General features: G+C 43.0%; 1 protein-coding gene across 5 annotated transcripts; it reads left to right on the top strand.

Annotated features, from left to right (window-relative positions):
- Nucleotides 1–328: 328 nt before the first annotated feature.
- On the top strand, nucleotides 329–18,497 carry ppm1ab (protein phosphatase, Mg2+/Mn2+ dependent, 1Ab). Of its 5 annotated transcripts, none has more exons than XM_012824750.3 (6): nucleotides 329–807; nucleotides 1,913–2,851; nucleotides 3,203–3,320; nucleotides 8,203–8,314; nucleotides 10,035–10,092; nucleotides 10,515–18,497. In XM_012824750.3, the coding sequence occupies exons 2-6, from the start codon at nucleotides 1,928–1,930 to the stop codon at nucleotides 10,560–10,562; spliced, it is 1,260 nt and encodes a 419-aa protein (XP_012680204.1). In that variant the 5' UTR covers nucleotides 329–807; nucleotides 1,913–1,927; the 3' UTR covers nucleotides 10,563–18,497. The 5 variants fall into 5 exon arrangements, with proteins under 5 accessions (XP_012680204.1, XP_012680206.1, XP_031437369.1 ...); XM_012824752.3 differs by having other exon boundaries at nucleotides 331–807; nucleotides 1,909–2,851; XM_031581509.2 differs by having other exon boundaries at nucleotides 332–807; nucleotides 1,909–2,851; nucleotides 10,829–18,497.
- The last annotated feature ends 1,099 nt before the right edge of the window (nucleotides 18,498–19,596 follow it).

A 19,596-nucleotide genomic window follows, 5' to 3' on the forward strand; every position in this document is an offset into this window, starting at 1 on the left:
AGTCTACTCTGGACAAACAATAATGTTTACTGGAAATAATACAGGATTTAAAAACAGCTAGCAGTTTACATGGGCCTAAAGTGTATTTGGCAGGGCACCTATTGTGTGCTTAAAACGTGCAGGGGAAATATGCTGTGGATACCAGTTAGGTCTATTATAATTTGCTAAAAATTCAGTTAACAAGCACAAACATCGACAGGATAAACCAAGGGTTTTCGGTATATGGAGGAACTTCGTACCAAGGACCAATACTGTGAAAGAGAAATTTTAAGGCATGTCATTCTGCCGCTGAGCCCTTACTCTTTGCTGACACCCAATGATTTTCTGTCTCCAAAACCGATGCTATTTCTGTGCAGTATGTGATGATGTAATTCTCAAAAGCACGCATCCTGCTGTATGCAGGCCTACATCCGGGCTCTGAGAGGAGTGATAGGTTGCTTTTAGGCAGACAGAAGGGAGGCAAAAATTGGGCACTCAATTGTTATGGTCCAGTGGAAAATAAATGTACGTAGAGTAGAGTATGATTCTGTAATACTTCGCATAAAGCTTTAAAAGAGTAATTTCTCATTGAGTCACCCATGCCGTAGATACCATGTTTTTTCCATCTGAATGTAGCCGGTTGAAGGCGGTCTCTCCCCTTCATTACGATCGTTCTGATCCCTCTTTTCCCTCGGTGTTCCATTCCCAGTAGTTAGCTAGCCAGCAACCATTCAGCTAACGATAGTTTGCTAGCCACTGTGTTTCTAGCTACATCCCTGTTCTGTTTCTGCATGGTTTCACACAGCAAATCGTAGCATACGGATTACGGTAAGTGAAGGAAAGACCTCATGTTATCTTGTATGACTGTGGTGTAGCTGTGCTATCTTCGTAGCTCTCTAGCAGTAAGCTAGGTAGCTTGCTAGTTGTGTAACCAAGCATCCAGCTGCAGCCAAAAGGGAGGGTTCAAGAGAGAAAAACAGGCCGTTTAGTGAAGTCACAGAGAGCGCAGGTTGATAAAGACCCAATAATGAGCTTTATTAGTACTATATATATACTTACTGCGGCGAAAGGGGCTCAAATATTTAACCTTCATTAAGTGTATACAGTTCAGTCATTCCGTATAGCTGGCTGTCCATCAGCTTCACTGAAAAAGGGAGTCTTTGCTCGCCAATTAGCTATCGCTAGCTGACTTCACAAGCTTTCACTGGCTACCAAAACTTGCTTGCAACCTAGCTGCAAGGTCCATAACAAATCCATTAGCAGGCATTCTGTTACCTTGTAACGGCACCAGCATATCAAGTTTATTAGGTGACTATCATAGGGGTGAATTCATGTGAAATGTATTTGATGTTGACATGTCTCGTGTACGTTGTTAACGTTACTACCTCGCTGTTATTAACGTTACATTAACCCGCATGTGACGTTAGTCAAGTGGCTAGCCAAGGCAGATAAGGTTAGTGAACGCACTTGTAACCAAGCAACTAATACAGCCCTTTCTGTGGTGTTGTTAGATTCACCTCGTAGCCTGTCACCCTGGTTGAAAGGCGCATGTTTTGGTTGAGTAGTTTGTTTTGACAGATAGCTAAAACGCCTTAAATTGGTTCGTTAAACGTTTATTAAAGCCATTAAAAGCTCCTTGTCTACATGTGTTGATTGATAGGTTATTGAACTTCGCTTTAGGTTTGTGGCAGTCTTTGAAGTCATGGTTGAAAATATTGTTTTTTCTGATAATATGGCAATTATGTATGAATTATTACCTATATTTGCATGTAATGTCAGCCATTGATTGTAATTGAATTTTAGCATTGTAAGCATTGTAACAGCTTACAATCAGCTGTGGTATTTATCACAGCTTCATAGCTGTGAAAAATACCCATGGATGATTCAAACTGATGTTGTTTAGCTGCTGTTGTTACTTTTCCTCTTCAGATAGAAAGAGAACAAGAAAATGGGGGCTTTTCTGGATAAGCCAAAGATGGAGAAGCACAACTTGCATGGCGAGGGCAACAGCCTCCGCTACGCCCTGAGCAGCATGCAGGGCTGGCGGGTGGAGATGGAGGATGCACACACGGCCGTGATTGGACTGCCCAACGGTTTGGCCCCCTGGTCCTTTTTCGCCGTGTATGATGGACACGCAGGATCCCAGGTGGCGCGATACTGCTGTGAGCACCTGTTGGACCACATCACCAACAACCCAGACTTTCGGGGAGTGGGCTGGGGCGGCAGTGGCAGTGTTGTTGTTGGTTGTGGTGGTAGTGGAGGAGGAGGACGAGGTGGCGGTGGGGGAGAGGAGGGCTCAGAGCGCCCTGAGCCGTCGGTGGAGAGCGTCAAGAAGGGCATCCGCACGGGCTTCCTGCAGATCGACGAGCACATGCGGGCGCTGTCGGAGCGCAAGCATGGAGCCGACCGCAGTGGCTCTACTGCAGTGGGCGTGATGATCTCGCCGCGCCACATCTACTTCATCAACTGTGGTGACTCGCGTGCGCTGCTGAGCCGGGGCGGGCGCGTGCACTTCTTCACGCAGGACCATAAGCCCAGTAACCCGGCGGAGAAGGAGCGCATCCAGAACGCCGGCGGCTCAGTCATGATCCAGCGGGTTAACGGCTCGCTGGCCGTCTCGCGCGCACTTGGCGACTTCGACTACAAGAGCGTGCATGGCAAGGGCCCCACCGAGCAACTGGTGTCGCCTGAGCCCGAGGTGTACGAGATCGAGCGCTCCGAGGCCGAGGACGAGTTTGTGGTGCTGGCCTGCGATGGCATCTGGGACGTCATGGCCAATGAGGAGCTGTGCGACTTTGTGCGCTCGCGCCTAGAGGTGACGGACGACCTGGAGAGTGTGTGCAACGAGATTGTCGACACCTGTTTGTACAAGGTATGGTCACACAGATAGGCGCTGTTTGACCACAGAGATTGTGGCGTGCATATGCCAATGAGTGTTTGTGCAGCTGTCTGCAGGTTAAAGTTTGGAACTTATCAATACATATCAGTCCTAAACAGTGAGCCAAAATGCATCATAAGTGTCCCTTTCTCTCTGTCATGTTAGGGTAACACAGTGTAATTCTACTCATGAAATGTAATCCATGTTCCAGCTGGTATCCAAGCATTAGTGGGCTAGAGGAATGTATTCTAAGGTTATGTCACAGGTGGGCTTTTTCAATGTTAAGTGTCTGATCCTGTCATTAATTCTCTGCCGTCATCCCCTCCCTCTTTTCCTTGTCTACAGGGAAGTCGGGACAACATGAGTGTGGTACTGGTGTGCTTCCCTGGGGCCCCCAAGATCTCCCCTGAAGCTGTGAAGAGAGAGGCTGAACTGGATAAGTACCTGCAGAGCAGAGTAGAAGGTGGAGCCTCTAAAAAGGCTAATAAATAACTTTGCACTTGCAGAGAGCGCAAAAAAGAGAGAGAGAGAGAGAGAGAGTGCGAGTGAGCGTTCTTAACTAGTCTTGTGACCTTTATGTAGTGGCGTTCTGCCCTCTGCCAAGATATAGAAAGGTTAGCTGCAAGACATTTCACCCCACTACAAATTTTGTCAGCTGAAGTTTTATTAAAGTGTTCGACTCACAAGTTCTATATAAGCTCTGTAGCGTGAATTTGCCTGTTTAGTCGGGCACTTTGAAGAGAATGCAAAGTGCATGTCAAGCTGGAAGCCTTCGTCTTTTTGCCATGACAAATTAGCCTTCACTGAATTTTAGCACACTAAAAAAAGTCGAGAAAAGCGTAACCAAATTATCCTCAACACACTTGCATCCCACGTTCGATGGGTGCACGATTTTTTTCTTCCAGGATTTGTTGGATGTGTGGAAGAACGTCCTTTCAGCTATGACAGAGAGAGTGTAATCACGTTAAAGGAATGTTCGCAAAAGGAGTGGCTAGGACCCCCCCCCCCCCCCACACACACACACACACACACACACACACACACACCGCCTTGTCCTGCACACTTTAATGGAAGCTGCTGTAGAAGTAGAGTTAACAAGTTTGTAAGAATAGAAAAAAAAGACCAAATCACAAGTCACCATTTAGTCGGTGAGGTGTTTTCCGTTGGTAACTTCTCTGTGTTTGTACGTTCTGTTGCTGTTAGTATAGAGTCTTTGCCTTAGGGCGTCACTCCCACTTTGTGCAAGCATGTGCTCTTGTTGTGTTTTGGTGATTGCCACTGAGTTGAACCCTCAACAGTTCTCCCTTTTTTCTCCCTATTTTAATAGTAAAGTCACCGTCAGGAAAAGACTGATGTAGTCGCCTTATGCTACCTGTGTGAGAAATAGTGTTGTGGCAGTTTTTTTTTTTTTAAATACATTTCTTCACACCTGTAGCCACGGTGACGCCTGTTTGCCTTGAAGTTTATGGAATTCTGCATGCCTCTTATAAAGTAGGCCTAGTTGTAATGCGAAACACAATTGCCTTACCCGTCCTTGATACGTCCCCCTCCTTTTTTTTAAACCCCCTGCAAACGCAATTAGCTGTGGTAGATGTGTTGACAGCACTTGAGTTACCCCAGGGTTTTTTTTTTTTTTTTTTTGTAATAATAGCCTACTTCAGGATGTAGTTTTGGAAGAAAAACATCCTTAAGACTGTAAACTTGTTTCCCCCCCCCCCCTGCATGCCTTATGCCCCACAGCATGACTGACCAGCATGTCACAATCCTGCGACATGATTTTATCCTGAACAGTTTTCTAAAAAAGAATATGGGACCTTTTTTTGATTGGAGTCCAAGTTTTTTCCTCCCCCCACCCCGCCCCGCCCAAAGTCCGTCCTGTTAAGACATTTAATCGTTTATAAGTTTGCAGAGAATTTTTTGATCTTTGTACTGTCATTTAATATGTGGAGATTTCAGTGTTTTTTTAATGTCTTGAAATGGAACGCAGTATTTAAAAGATTGTATAAGACATTTGTAATGATGCTATTTGCATAGTGGAGTTTACTGCTTTGTTGCCTCAAACCAACACGTTGTCTTTTTTTCTTCATGGTTTGTCTTAAGTTGTGGCTGTACTTTTCAGGGTTGTAAGTGAAGACAGTAGTAGGAGAAGAGTTTGGGACTTGTTAACGCACAGTGAGAGGGACCCAGCCAGTCCGTAGCATCACAGTTTCTTAAAAAAAAAATCGTCATTCATGTGATCTAGCCCTTCATACTCACAAAGCACTTATCAAAAAGATGTTCACTGGTAGCCACTTCAGTGGCCAGGTCGTTGTTTCCTAATAACCAGTGGTCGTGTCATACACCGGAACTCCACTGGCCATCACTACTGGCTCTTATGTGGGCGTGTGTGTTGTCAGAGGTCAGCGGTCAGCTACAACCTTTGATGTCCTACTTTTAACACTGCGTCTTAACGTAAACACAGTCGCAGGCCTGAGTGTTTGAGGTTGGCTTTCTCTTCCGATCTCCTCTCACACAGGAGAGCCAGGACCATTCTTCTTTTTTTTTTTTTTTCTCCTCCTCCTCCTGCCTGGTCCTGCAGAGGCAGCTGATCGGTGCCAGCGGCAGCCATTTTCCTGTGCACCAGTGAGAGAGGGGGGAGGCATGAGTCATGGGTCTCGCCCACCAGTCCTTCTTTTTCTGGTGCCTCTTTTAATGAAATCTCCCCCATCGTAGAGCCATCTCTCAGTCTCTCTCTCTCTCTCTCTCTCGCTCTCTCTCTTTCTCTCGCTGTTTTGTCGGGACCAATGCTATTGTTTACCTCCCTTTCCAGGAAGCTCTCTTGAATTACAAATGAAATATAAGGTGCTCTAACTGGAAGCCTAGGCATTATAACCTTGTTGTTTCTCACATGGTTGCTCTCCTTTGGAAGTCTGAGACCTGTGATTTGGCTTGTGTCAGTACCCTGCGAGCTGAGGTACCTGGAAACAGCCGAGAACTGTCGACATGGGAGGCGAAGATGGACTATAGCCGTCTGTGTAGCACTGGGCTCTACCCCTTGTACAAACATGGATATTTGGCAGGGGCAGAGACAATGTAGGGACTGTCCTATACTAGAGGTTTTCAAGGCAGCGTCATTTTATTCCACCTTACTCAAGCCAAATCTGAGTAAAGTGAATCATCTTGTTTTGGATAGCCAAAGTGTGTGTGTGTGTGTGTGTGTGTGTGTGTGTGTGTGTGTGTGTGTGTGTGTGTGTGTGTGTGTGTGTGTGTGTGTGTGTGTGTGTGTGTGTGTGTGTGTGTGTGTGTGTGTGTGTGTGTGTGTGTGTGTGTGTGTGTGTTTGTGCTTAAAGCGTGTACGTGCAGGGACTTTTGACCTTTATAAGGCTGCACAGTGAAATGTGGCCATATTTGCTAAGGAATTAGACTATTTGTAGCCAAACTTTGTTGTATTTTCCTTCTTTCCCTGGGTGGTAACTGGGGTGTAGCCCAGAGCCTTAGTTTAATGGCGGAGATGACTTGTCCCACAGTGCTCTGTCTGGCTTAAGGTTTCATGGGATCAAAGGAATCTGATCTAAACAGTCAAGGCAGGCTGACTTTCTGAGAGCCCCAGCTAACAAGCTCAGGTGGCCTTGCCCATCCTCGTGGGCCATTCTTCTAACGTTTAAGCTGTTTTTATTTTTAAAAAGTAGGACTCTAAGAGAGTACATCGATCTTTGCGTAGCAGAGTGTCACTTTACTCAAATCTATGTTTTTAGTTTTTTTTTTGTCTGTTGAGATTTTTGGATCAAATCTGTTTTTTTTTCCCCCTCTCATTTGTGTCCTCAGGACGAGGGATTGTATTCTTGCACTTTTATTGTGGTGGTGCTTTTGAAAGGAGTTGGGCAGCCCCTGCTGAAAAGCAGAAATACTTTTTTTCGCCGCTGCGACTTAACGTCCAAGCAGTCACCACATCTCATTGAAGAGGCCCATTGAAGCCTCTGTCTCGGGTCGATACTGACAGCAGCAGCTGCAGCAACAGACATTTACGCCGTTATGTTAGTGTGAATTATTTATTTCCACATTGAGGGGGCACCTAATTGTTTTGTTTGTTTTATTTGTTTGGGTTTTTTAACGTAGTTTACCAAAAAAAAAAAAATGCCCACGCATTCCATTTTTGGAGGGATAGCCGTTTGTATGTTAAACTACATTCGTCTATGTGTTCACTGTGTCACCTGAAATGTTATGCCTTGTTCTCATATACTACAGTAAAACATCAGATTTTGCACTTTTCAGGAGCTACTGAAGTAATATTTATATAATATTTAACACTCAGTACATTTCTGCATTTGCTGTACTCAACCATTATTTGGGTAAATAAAACAAAGTTCTCATCTTGCAACAAAAAAAGAGATTTTACTCCCTCTATATCTATCTGCTAGGTCCAGAATTGGTGGCATGAAGATTTGTGCTATGTATCAAATGAATCTTTTTCTTTTCTTTTTTTCTTTCTTTCTCCCCAACGGGCTGTAGCATGTCTTAGTTTTAACCTCTCGGAAGGCAACTTTTTCTAGAGCTCGTTTTCAAAAGAGATTTTACTAAAGCTGTTTTCCTAGAAAACGAATGAACTGAATCAGAGTTAGGCACCTAGTACTTAATTTCTTTTTTTTCTTTTGAATTTCTTTTGTATATCACCAAGCACCCAAGTATAAGCCAATTGTAGTGACAAACTGTGATGTTGTCATTCATTAGTTGTCATTAAAGAAATGATGTATTCAAATAAAGTTATTTACTGAACCTCCTGAGCATCTTGGGGCTTTTTTTTACTTCCTGAATTGAAAAGTCCGGTTTGCATCAAGCACCTGCTCGGTTAGTTATGCTGTTCAGGAGTGTGTACTTTACCCTTCGTTTTACAGTTACAAAATATGCATTTAAAGTAAAATCAATATTATGATATGCCATACTTGAAAACAACAAGGTGATAATCTAACCATCGTGACGAAGACAAGCACAAAAAACGAAACAAACAACTACGACAGCAAAAAAAAAACTCAAAAAATGTTATGTATTGAAAAAAAGATATATATTTATATATATGGGACTATGCCGTAATCCAGGGCAGTGGAGAGTCAGGATAACTTCATGATCCAAAAAGGACCTCATCACATAGTAAATAATGCCAAAGACTCGCCAACTTTTCTACTCTTTTTCTGTTCTTAGTCATGTTAGATCCTTTTTCCTCATTTTGCACTCTCTCACGTTATGTTTGTTATACACATATAATACATATATATTTATTAGAAGTTTTTATATGTAGCTTCACTTCATTCAATAACCATGCTTGTGCAATACAAACCCCCACTTACCCAGAAGTCCTTGTGATTCCCCAGAGATCATTAAGAAGCAGGGTGGCGATGGCGCTCCGGACTTAGTCCACGTGATGCATACGTTAGCGACGGAGAGCATCCCAAACCTCCCACCTGGGGGAGAGCTGGCCAGCAAGTGAGTGTGTCCCATCTCACACACACACACACACACACACACACACACCGATGCTTACAGATCGGATAATAAATACAGTCATACATAATTACTTAAACCACCCACAGGTTGATTTGTGATTGTCGCAACCCCCAACCCACCCCCTCAAAATCTATTAAAAAAAATACAGGAATAAAAACGTCATAGTCCTGAAACACTAAAGTAAGGCTGTAAACACTTTATTATTATTTTTTGCATATTCAAACATATAAGTGGAACATATTTTTATATAACTAGCAACATTTTGACATTAAAGTGTTCGTATCATCCATCATCCATTTTCAGGCTTTTAATGTCCTTACAACATTTGCCAGGTTGCAGCTGTGTTTCACTGCCTGCTTCTGTTATTAACATCTCTGGCAGAGAACTGCCCAGGCTGGCTCGTTAGAGTGCTCAGTGTGTTCCTCCAGCCCCCCGCTTCTCATGGATCTCTTGGCTCTCTCTCGCACATGTTTTAAACAAACAGAACCTGAAAGCGGCGCTGAAACCAAACCCTGTGCTACTAATCTTCAGCTGTTCTGCTCCTCTGTCCCTTTTCGTCCACAAGAATTCCTGTCTGTTCTTGTATCTAACCCCATACCCCTACACACATACACACACACACACACACACCTCCCTTACGTCTATTTTCCTGTGCTGCTAAATTATTCATCATGTGCAATTAAATATTAAATGGGCGCAGGATGAGCAGGCCTTATGAAATCATGGCGCCGCTGCTACTGCTGCTGCTGCTGTTATTGTACGCCCCCTGCCCTCCACACACACCTAGTCTTTTGCGGGAGGAGCATGCATAATGCTGGAGGTGGGTGGAGGTAGTATGTTTGGGGGGGGGGGGCTTACCGTTCACACCCTGCTGTAGCTTACTCTCCTCCTGTGTGCTCGCCGCCTGTTTTTTTTTACATGGGGCTTTTGTCAACACGCTCGAAATACGGCGAGAGCTTCTGCCGCGTAGGTTCAGGTTTATTTTTAAAAGGGGGGAACATCCTGGCGTGGAAGGGGTAGGACACACCTGAGGCCTTGTGAAATTATAATATCATGATAATATTGCGATCATGTCTAAAGACTAAAATCCACAGTTTTATATGATAACCATTTTTAATATTCATGATGTCCTGAATACATCATCTGGGATCACATTTGTCTTCTCAGTAGCGTATCGAGGACGCATGCAGAGGCAGCCTAGTTTCCCTGTAGACTCTCAGTGTGTAGAGGCCACTGCTTCTTGTCCTCTCCTGGTTTTTCCCCCCTTCTCCCTTTTTTTGTCCTTGAAAATGAGCTTTCGTGAGAAGAGAACAGGAAGGAAAGCAAGAGAGATGGCAAGCACATAATTGGGGACCCCATTGAATAAATGATTGGGATAATCGCCTGCGTGTGTTTGTTTTCAAACAAGGTAGAATACTCCTGTGCCCCAGCATACAGGTTGCTTGGAAACCAGCCGGAGAGGGTAAATTGCTCATCACAGCTCAATACCCAGACAGGCGTCCATTTAAAAAAAAAAAAAAAGGAAAAAAAGTTCCCATCCCTCCCAACACTTCACTCAGCGTCTAAGCTATGGCTATGTGAGAGAGTAGCCTTTCAGGGCTAGCTTCTGTCTGGCATTCAAACCCCTCTCTTGTGTGTGTGTGTGTGTGTGTATGTGTGTGTGTGTGTGTGTGTGTGTGTGTGTGTTGTCTTACCTTAGGCGCAGTTTGGTGGAGGCCGTGTACAACAGACTCAATCCCAACAAAGGCGACGACACAGTGAGTACAATCTCCCCGGCATATTGTTGACATCGACAGAGAGGGAGGGAGGAGTGCGGGCAATAGGGCCAAACTGAAAAAAAAAGCCACCTTCAGTCTCTAAAGCCTTCCCCAGCCCCCTACCCCTCATTATAACATTGCATGAGTCAACTCAAAAGTGTGAGGCTCCTGGGAAAAATCCAGAAGTATTTAGCCTTTGTTTAATGTGGGGCATTCAGATTACCTGAGAATTGCAAGTCTCCTCCATCCCACATGGAGTCCAAGTTCTTTGAGCGCATGGTTTGTTCAAGGTTTACTCCTGCTCGTTCACAGTTTCACTGATGAAGTTAGTCGGATGCTGGTGGAAGTGAGTGGTCTTGAGAATTCAGAAGAAGCCACTCTATGGTCTTTTACACATTATGTCTCAACACCCCTTTTTTCAGTGTGGGGCTACCAAAGAGGGCAGTGCATATGGAACCTCCAGACTGTAGAAGGGCTAAGGAGGAAGATCCTCCCTTACCTTCCTCTCCTCTTTCACTCTTTTGCTCTCGTTCTCTGTCTCTCTCTTCCTCCCTCTCTCTCTGTCTCTCTCCCCCCTCTCTCTCTGTTTCTCTCTCCCCCACTGTCTACCCATCTCTATCTCTCACCTCTTTACAAATTTTTATATTATCGACGTTTCTCTATTTTTCTCCTATCTCGTTTTTCCTGTCTCTCTCTCGCTCTCTCTCTCTCTCTCCTTATCTCTTTCTCTCTGAAGGACTCGGCATCCACAGATGACATGTGGTAACGCAGCCTGCCCATCTCTAAAGCACTCTTATATCACAAATGCCACCTAGCCATTCGAGGCCAACCCCAGCCACACACCCCCCTCCACCCACACACACCCACCCACCCACACACACACACACACACACACACACACACACACACACACACACATATACACAAGCCATCCGTGCTCTTTGCACTGCCTGGGCAGGACTCTGGTACAACAGAAAGGAATACGAATGGATGTGGGTGGCTTTGACTGGACAGAGGTGAATGACAAAGAGGAAGAAGAGGAACAACAACAACAACAACAAGCACAACTGACCACTTCCTGTCACAAAGAACCAACCCATCACCCTAACCCTTGGCATTGCACGGCAACAGCCCATCTTGGAAGCTCCGCACTGATCCACGTCCTCTGTTATCTCTTTCGTTTCTATTTGTGGTGGGCACATTTTCTTTTTTTTGTGTGTGTGTTTTCAGAACAATAGTTTTGAAGTAAGTGGAAATGGGTTACTTTCTGGGGTGGTTGTGGGTTTGTGTAGGTCAGTTTGAATGGATATGTTTTGTTATGCATTAGTTTTCGTTTTGGTGGGAGTGAGAATATGAGGGAGAGATTTATGTGTTTTCAATTTAGAAAAAAGAAAATCTCTGTGAAGTGCAATTGTCCTTCTGACTGGCAGAATAGGAAGCCTATATTTATCAAAGTTTGTGATGAAGTATAAACAAACAAACAAACAAACAAACAAACAGATAAACAAACAAAAAGAAGAAAAACAAAAGCTCACTGGGAAAATAAAAGGAGAGTAACTGACTGCTCTCTAACCTCCCAGGTCAAAGGTTGGCTCTTTTTCTGTGGTTATGGATGAGATGCGGGACATGTGGCTCACCCCGAACAATCACTATGGTGATTTAAAAAACTAAACAAAACAAAACAAAAAAAACTTTCTTTAATTACTAGATTTTTATTGTTGTGTTTACTATTGCTACCTGACTGCGTCTCCTCTTTCCCTACTCCCTGCTCTTTCTCCTTTTCCTCGTGCCATTTCTTTCCTCTCCCCCACACTCTTCACTTCCCTTCTTTCAGTAGGATTGTGTATGCTTTGTTGTGTGTGTGTGTGTGTGTGTGTGTGTGTGTGTGTGTGTGTGTTCGCGTGTGTGTGCACGCACGCGCTTGCTCGCCTGAGTAAACCGCTATCCTTGAGCTAGCGTGAATGTGTGAGTGCAATCAGGTGTCGATGCCTGCGTTGGCCGCTCACAACGAAAATCGTGCGGTGTAGATGTATGTGCACACACTCAAATGGCAAGGGCAGCATCATTGTGTGATTGCTAGTGGGGAAGACTTAGACCCTGCGGGCCCGTGATTGTCTTCTCACCCTTATAGTATAGGGGTGCATAAAGTATGTGTTGTGAAGGCCACCTTCACGCTCGTTTTTTTTTTGTCTCATTATTTTTTGCTTGTGAATGAAGCCTGCCGGCCTGCTAGACATGAAGCAGATTGCACCTTTGTTAAAAAAAGACAAGAATAAAAAACACTAACTGCCTCATACTCAGTTTTTTTGCTTTGTCTTTCCCTGTGCACAACAAATGGACAACAGAAAGTTGTCGTTGTTGGCCTGTAAAGAGTTTAGGTGTTCTGGACAAAAGCAATGTGGATGTCCTTGAATACAGCCATTGTTTCCCTTTGCCTTCATGTATATGAAGACTTAAGGAGGACCTATTATGCTCATGTTCAATGTTTGTAATTTTATTCTTGTTTTTTACTGGAATAGATTTACATGCTTCAATGTTCCAAAACCACATAGTTTTTCACATACTGTACATCTCTATTCACCCTCTGTCTGAAACGCACTTTAGCGCTCCTGTGTTTTTAAGCCCCCCCCCCCCCTCCTCCTGATGAGCACAGTATGCTCTGATTGGTCAGCTAGGCTAGCAGTAAAGATTGTATTATGAGATGACGTCATCTTGTAACAAAGGAAAAGGGCTGTAAAAGCGGGAACTCTGGGAGAGAGAGTTACTCCCTCTGGTGTGCAGTTTGGGCTTTGTGACTGCAGATCGTTTACTTGCACAAAAAGCTATATAACACACTAAAGGAAAGGGGGGGGGGGGAACGGCATAATAGATCCTCTTTAACATTTCAGTGTTACCATTCCTTATTAGTGGTACATACAATACTACTGTCCTGTATTATATGCACCACGCCAGTTATCCAGAGTCCAGTTTCAGCCCAGCAATAGTGTGGGTAATAAAGTTTAATCCCCAATTGGTCTGGTGCATCAATATACACCCAGAATACATACTCCAGATATATATACGTATGTGCATTGTAATGCCTTGCGCGTACGCTTGATGACGAATCTTGATGACCGCAGATGTACCGAGGATAAATATGTGAGCACCCTTATTCAAATGAGGCTTTTGCACATATTTTACACTGGGTTTTACAGTGCTGTCACAGTTAGTCAGACAAGAAATGAGTGACCGTTGTTTGGTGAAAAACATGTTTGGCTAATGCAGAATTAATAGAAGATATGAATGTAACTAATGAAATTAAAGACGGCTATCTTGACCTTTCAACCAAATTTTCCCAACATCGAATCACTGGACAGGGAAAGTGTTTAAATTGTCTTAGCCTCTAGAATTTCAGAACACAAATGATCTGTTTTCCACTGATCTCTTTATTTCCTCTCCTCTATAAGAATAGATACGTTCAAGTAAACAGTGTCCAGTAAATAACTGTCTTGCAATCATGCTAATTTGAACATGAGTCACCGTCACCAAAACTTATTTCAGACATCTGTGTGTGTCAAAATTATATTCATTTTGCAAACAGGCCGACACAATCTGAATGATGTTGCCCAATGACATCTGAATGATCGAGAGTCCAATTCTCTGCACATGTGTGCATAGTTCAACTTTTTAGTTCTTTGCAGGATATGACAAGCACTCATCTTTTAACAGTCAGCCTTCAGTACATCAGGGTTACGGTGTATATCCTTTTCAGGGAACTCACTTACTCACTATCCAAAAGGAGTAGCTAGTTGAGCAGATGAGTGAGGTATACATGAAATAAAGGTAGAAGGATGTTATCCGTGTTTGCAGGAGAGCAGCAAGAAATTACCCATGTTTTACACAAACAGACGCAGCATAGGTGGTTTTTGCGCATGGCACATTTTCACAGGAGCGCGACTGAAAAATCCATCCCACCTAAGCATCCACCTGTGGGATTTTGAAGGCAGGATCGAGATAAAACGTGAAACATGCGAGCGGGAGCAGGGCAAAATGTTACACATGGACAGTCCTGTGGGACTGAGAAATGTATCCTGAGATTTCCTCACTTTTAAAGAATACACATACAATTACAGGCCTTTAATCTATAGAGAAATCAGTCCTTATATGGTGCGGAAATCATTTAAAGACTGGAAGAGGAGGATGTGAATTTACCCTCTTGGTTTGAACATGAAAGAGAGGTAGAGGACACTGAAATGGATGAAACAAGGCAGAGCTGGTCTTTGTCAGAAACACAGAGGTGGGACCATGCCTAGCAATGGAAATGTCCCTGATGTAAAAGAAGTCCCTCGAGTGCTGTTAATTGAAGGATGAAAAAAGGATGTGTTTTTCGTTAAAGCTGTTTAGGCACAAGGAGACGTGGAGGTCAAAGTTCACACGCTTCAATAATTTACCTGGGGTTTCAGAGGATTGCTTGAAAAGAGTGCTTTTGTTCTTTCTCGACTGAGCGGAGTCTTATAATTTCAGATTTAATGTGTGTTTTGATAAGTATGAATGTTAAGTGATGCTTGTGCTTATGCTCTTGAGATGGGTTATAAATGTTTGAATTGCACAGGAGGAGATGGCAGGAGATTGCACGTGATGGACATTGTGTTCCCGTCCTCTCTGAATGGCTTTTAAATATCATCCCTCTGGAGATTTCATTAAGATTTCCTCACTTTTAAAGAATACACTGCCCCTCACCCTTTATATATTTCAAACAGTAGAAGACGATGGTTGTAATTAGCAAGGCCAACCATCTATCTGGTGTCCTCTGATATGATGATGCTTTGAAGAGAGCTGGTAGAATCCCACTGTGCTGTATTTGTAAGGGCAGGGTGAAGTTCACCTTTTATTTCAGGAACATATCGGTTTTTTGCCAGGCAAACCCATCAGAGGCAGCTTACCACTGATGTCAGTTGTCACCAAATGTATAAGAAAGCACAGGGCACAGACTGTTTGCCTGTTAACACAAAGCTCCAAGCTTTCTGTGGCTTTGCCTTAACAAAATTAAATTGATTCATATTGGCCAGTCCACATACCAGTGAATAACATGGAAACTGCTACTCTCGTTAACAGCCCATGTGGGCATTATTCTTTTATATACATCCAAGTCCTGTAGGACTTCAGCTCGCTCCATGCTTGCCACATGATTGCTTGCTAGTCTTGCTAAGCGGTTTGACGTAGCCTTAACACTCAAGTAAGCTTCGCCAAGGAACCCAGGCGAAATTTCTTCTGAGGTTCTTGTATGGAGAGATTGAGCAAACAGCCTTGCAAACCCCGCTCTCACAGATGCTGTGTGACATTGTCCTCCCCCTAAAGCCAGAGGGCCATTCAGACAGAGAGCTATGACATCTGTATCACAGCGATACCGTACTTGAAAAAAATTTATGGTTATTTTTTCCATTTTTTTTGTCAGATCAGATCTGCGATCCATCTCCTTCTCGCTATCCAAGGCTAATGTCATAGTCATAGTATTGTGTGTGTGAATCTTCAAAGCTCCAAGCGTGACTGTGACTTTGCCAACTAACTCAGATGTGCAAATGCTGAAGTATCATGCCAGTCTTAAGCTTTCTATTCAGTGGGCCCGCGTGAACCACACACAACCCTGCTTGTTTGCATTATATTTACGTCTGTGAGCACCAACGCCAACTAGCGATTTTTATTAATACATTAATCCAAAGTTACACATGCTGTGTAGTCGTGACCGCTTACCCACTTTAAGTGGAACAGATTATGTCAACCCCAGAAGTCATGCCCTGATTGTATATTTTCTAATCTCTTGCATGAGATCTTGCGTGTATTGAGCTTCATGAACTAAACTCAGATATGATAGGTCTGTCTGTTTTTGCAAGGCTCTGCAACGGAGGTTCAGAATACCAGGCTCTGTTGCATGTGCTTCATGTTTTATGTCAGGCTTATGTCAACTCATATCGGTTTTAGCAAATGGCGTAAAGCCGTTCGCTCTTAAGTTGGCTTGCTTGCACCAAATGGGAGGACTTTTGGTTTAGTTGAACCTGGCTTTGCCATTATTGACCTCCTCGAAATTTGCGCTGGTCCATTGTACATTGCCTGCATTAGAATCAGCTCGTAATGGTCCTTATATTTGCTGGTTGTTACCGACATCTGTAGGCCCTTGCTGTTGTGTTGGACGGCATCATTTTGAGTCGCCCTTTTAAGGTAAATGGAAGCTCACAAAAGATAAGCTCTTCCTATGTCTGTATTTCTTCCCTCTGGTGAAGACTTATTGTTATTATGTGCTGACCCAGCTACACAGCCGACCGCAGTACCTCACGATTGTTTACCACAAGCACTTACCGCATCTCATCTAGCCGCCCGCTTGGGAACGACGTGGTTAACATGTATGTCTTTGTATGTGTTGATCTGATGCAGTCTCTCTCTCTCTCTCTCTCTCTCTCTCTCTCTCTCTTGGTCTTTCAATCTTCTGCTAATGTTTTCCCTATGTTTTTTTTGTCTCCATCTTAGTATGTCACTGTCTCTCTGTATCCCTCTTGGGATTCACACATGTTAAACTCGTGTGTCGTTGGATTTAAGGGTTGTGGATATAAACATGGGTGTGTGGACTGTACTAAATAGTGAATGTTGTGATCTCTGATCCCTAATAACTTCAATCTTATATTTATTGAATTTGAGACGAAGAAAAAGTGTCTAGTCATCCAGGGCTACCTAACGAATCCTAAAGGTAGCTGTTTGATGTTTTTTTTAATTTTTTTTATAGAAAGTAGATATTGTTCCTTGGAGTAGCCTTTGTTTTCCTCTTGACCATCTGTTACCTTACGTTGTGTGTCCTTAACAGATGCCCCCCTTATTTTTGTCTATCAATGAAATACAATTAAAAAAATGGGATTTTATTAGGATTTTAAAAGAATAATATATTCAGGCTAAATACTTGACTTATTTGGAAGATGAACCACTATTGAGACTTTCTGAATCAAATTGTATTTGCACTGATTGGTGGCCAATGTTGGGTTTTCTGGGATGTTCAAAACAAAAAATCACTCAGAGGAAAATATGATTCAGCAACAGGGTAACATATATTAAACCAGCTACTGAAACATTAATGAAAATACAAAAACAAAGATATGTATAGACACAATCTTTTTAACAGAGTTAACAAGATGAAAATACAATATTCTGCTTAGTGTCTCATTGGGAGGATCCATTGAAACAGCCCAAATTCCTTTTTGCTGTGTTCTGCCCAGACATTGTGCTGTTGACTGCAATTTACCCTTGCGTCTTTTCCCTATATTTTTTGGGCCATGCCACAGCCTGACAAGCAGGTTACATTTGCAAAGGCCAAGCCAAACCGTGATTTGCAGTGCCCTACCCTGAGTATGGTATGATGAAGTCAACAGCAAGCCAATTGTGTTGATGAATAGCGTATAGCATGGAGGGTGGGGGTGAGGGGTGCGGGGCAAGAATAACAGCTGAGACATTTGGACTGTTTTAATGGTCTCCTTTGTGCTCCACTCTGGCGGTTGAACGTGAATTAAAGAAATTACAGCAGTGGCACAACAAAAACAAAATGTCAACAAAAAAATACCAACCAAGATGGGCAACAAAGACAAGCTCCACAGTTGAGCTGCCCAGCAAACCTTTTAATTCACTGATAAGCTCACCATTTTGCCTTACGAACTGAGCTCTACCCCAGCTTGCTTTGAGATTGGTCGCAGGACCCAAGCTTTTGAGACGTGACCCCACTCACCAAGTTGGCCATTTCTATGTCGACTGTACCTATGTCATAAGCTACAGCTTAGCTATAAGCTAGAGCGCAATGCGTGCACACTTCACCCAGTGAGAGATTGTTTTGATTGTCTCTTTAAAAAAAAAAATGTATTTGCTTTTTTGATGATGATGATGACGATGATGAGTATAGCTGTGATATGATGATGTAAAATTATTCCACATAAAAAAATGCTCATGTTAGTATTAATATTGCACATCGCAGAAGACTAAAGAAAAAATGTACTCCCCTATCCCCCAGTGTGTAGGTTTGTGTAATGCAGCAGTAATGTCAGCCAGCCTTTCTCCACCTGCTTCCTTATGATTGTCTGTGGTTGAATTTTACACAACGGCTTGGTAATTGTATATTTTGTATTACGTATTTAATTCCAAAGAGAGGAAAAATAATGATCTTTCCCCCGTTTCCTCGTGTCTTTCTTTCAGTGCCCCAGCAATGACCATCTGTTTGGAGTCAGCTGAACAAATTGCATTCCTTGCTGTGTGAATTGTTGCTTCTCTCCGTTTTGTTTTCTTCCCCACTTTTATGTTCTTTTGAGCCCTTTTCTCTTTCCTTTTCTGTTGTTGATCGGTTTGAAAATGAGTTTCTAGTTTAGAAAACGTGTCACTAAATAAATGGGTTTCTGCCATACTGGGCGTCCTGTCTCTTTGTCACGATGTCAAGCAACACTACCCAAGGTCATTCCCCCACCTCTCTCTTTTTTTTTTCTTTCTCTACAGATATAATGATTTGTGCCTGCTTAACAAACACCAAGCTGAAATTGGCAGCATGCGGCATCACTGTAGTATTACAGTAGTTCTACATTGCTAAGCGCAGAGGCATAATCCTATCAGTTAAATGATACATCGACTGTCTTCGTTAGCGGCCTTGCTTCTGCTGGGTGAAATGGACCAAATGGAATTTAGCTAAGTCCCAGATAGATTTCTTATTGTCAAAACAGTCATAACAAACCATTTACATCTTTGGCTAAGAATCCTCAGACCTTCCATACATAGTATGTTAGTTAATATGAGGAAAACAGGCTATGAGAAAATGTCTTTGCTGTTTATCCTCTTGGTCTTTCACTCAAAATATTCACAAAAACATGTTGACATTAAATAAATATAATATATATCAAAACACGTGTGCCACAATTATTGGCATCCCTAGAAAATCTTTTAATTAAAATCTAACTGAAGTGTATTTCCAATCATGTTTTACATTTTTAAGATCATTTTTAAGATCACCTGTTAGGAACTCTTAAGTGGTCAACCATGACTTCCTGTTTCACTGGGGTATCAATATGAGTGTCTCACAGGCCAAATTCCCTTTGTCATTCATCACTATGGGAAAGACCCAAGAACACAGTGACGATGTGCGACGAAAAGTTGTTGAGCTGCACAAATCAGGAAATAGATATAAGAAAATCTCTAAACAGTTGAAAATACCCATTTCCACTGTCATGGAAATAATTCAGAAGTTTAAAGCGACAGGAGATGTTAAGAATCAGCCTGGACGAGGACGTATGTGTACATTGACCCCACGCACCGTGAGGAGGATGGTTCGACTGGCAAAAGAATCTCCAAGGATCACAGCTGGAGAATTGCAGAGGTTAGTTGAGTCTTGGGGTCAGAAAGTCTCCAAAACTACCATCAGATGCCACCTACATCACCACAAGTTGTTTGGGAGGGTTGCCAGAAAAAAGCCTCTGCTGTCAATCAACAACAAACTAAAGCGCCTACAGTTTG

Source organism: Clupea harengus, chromosome 15, assembly GCF_900700415.2.
Source record: "Clupea harengus chromosome 15, Ch_v2.0.2, whole genome shotgun sequence".
NCBI lineage: Eukaryota > Metazoa > Chordata > Actinopteri > Clupeiformes > Clupeidae > Clupea > Clupea harengus.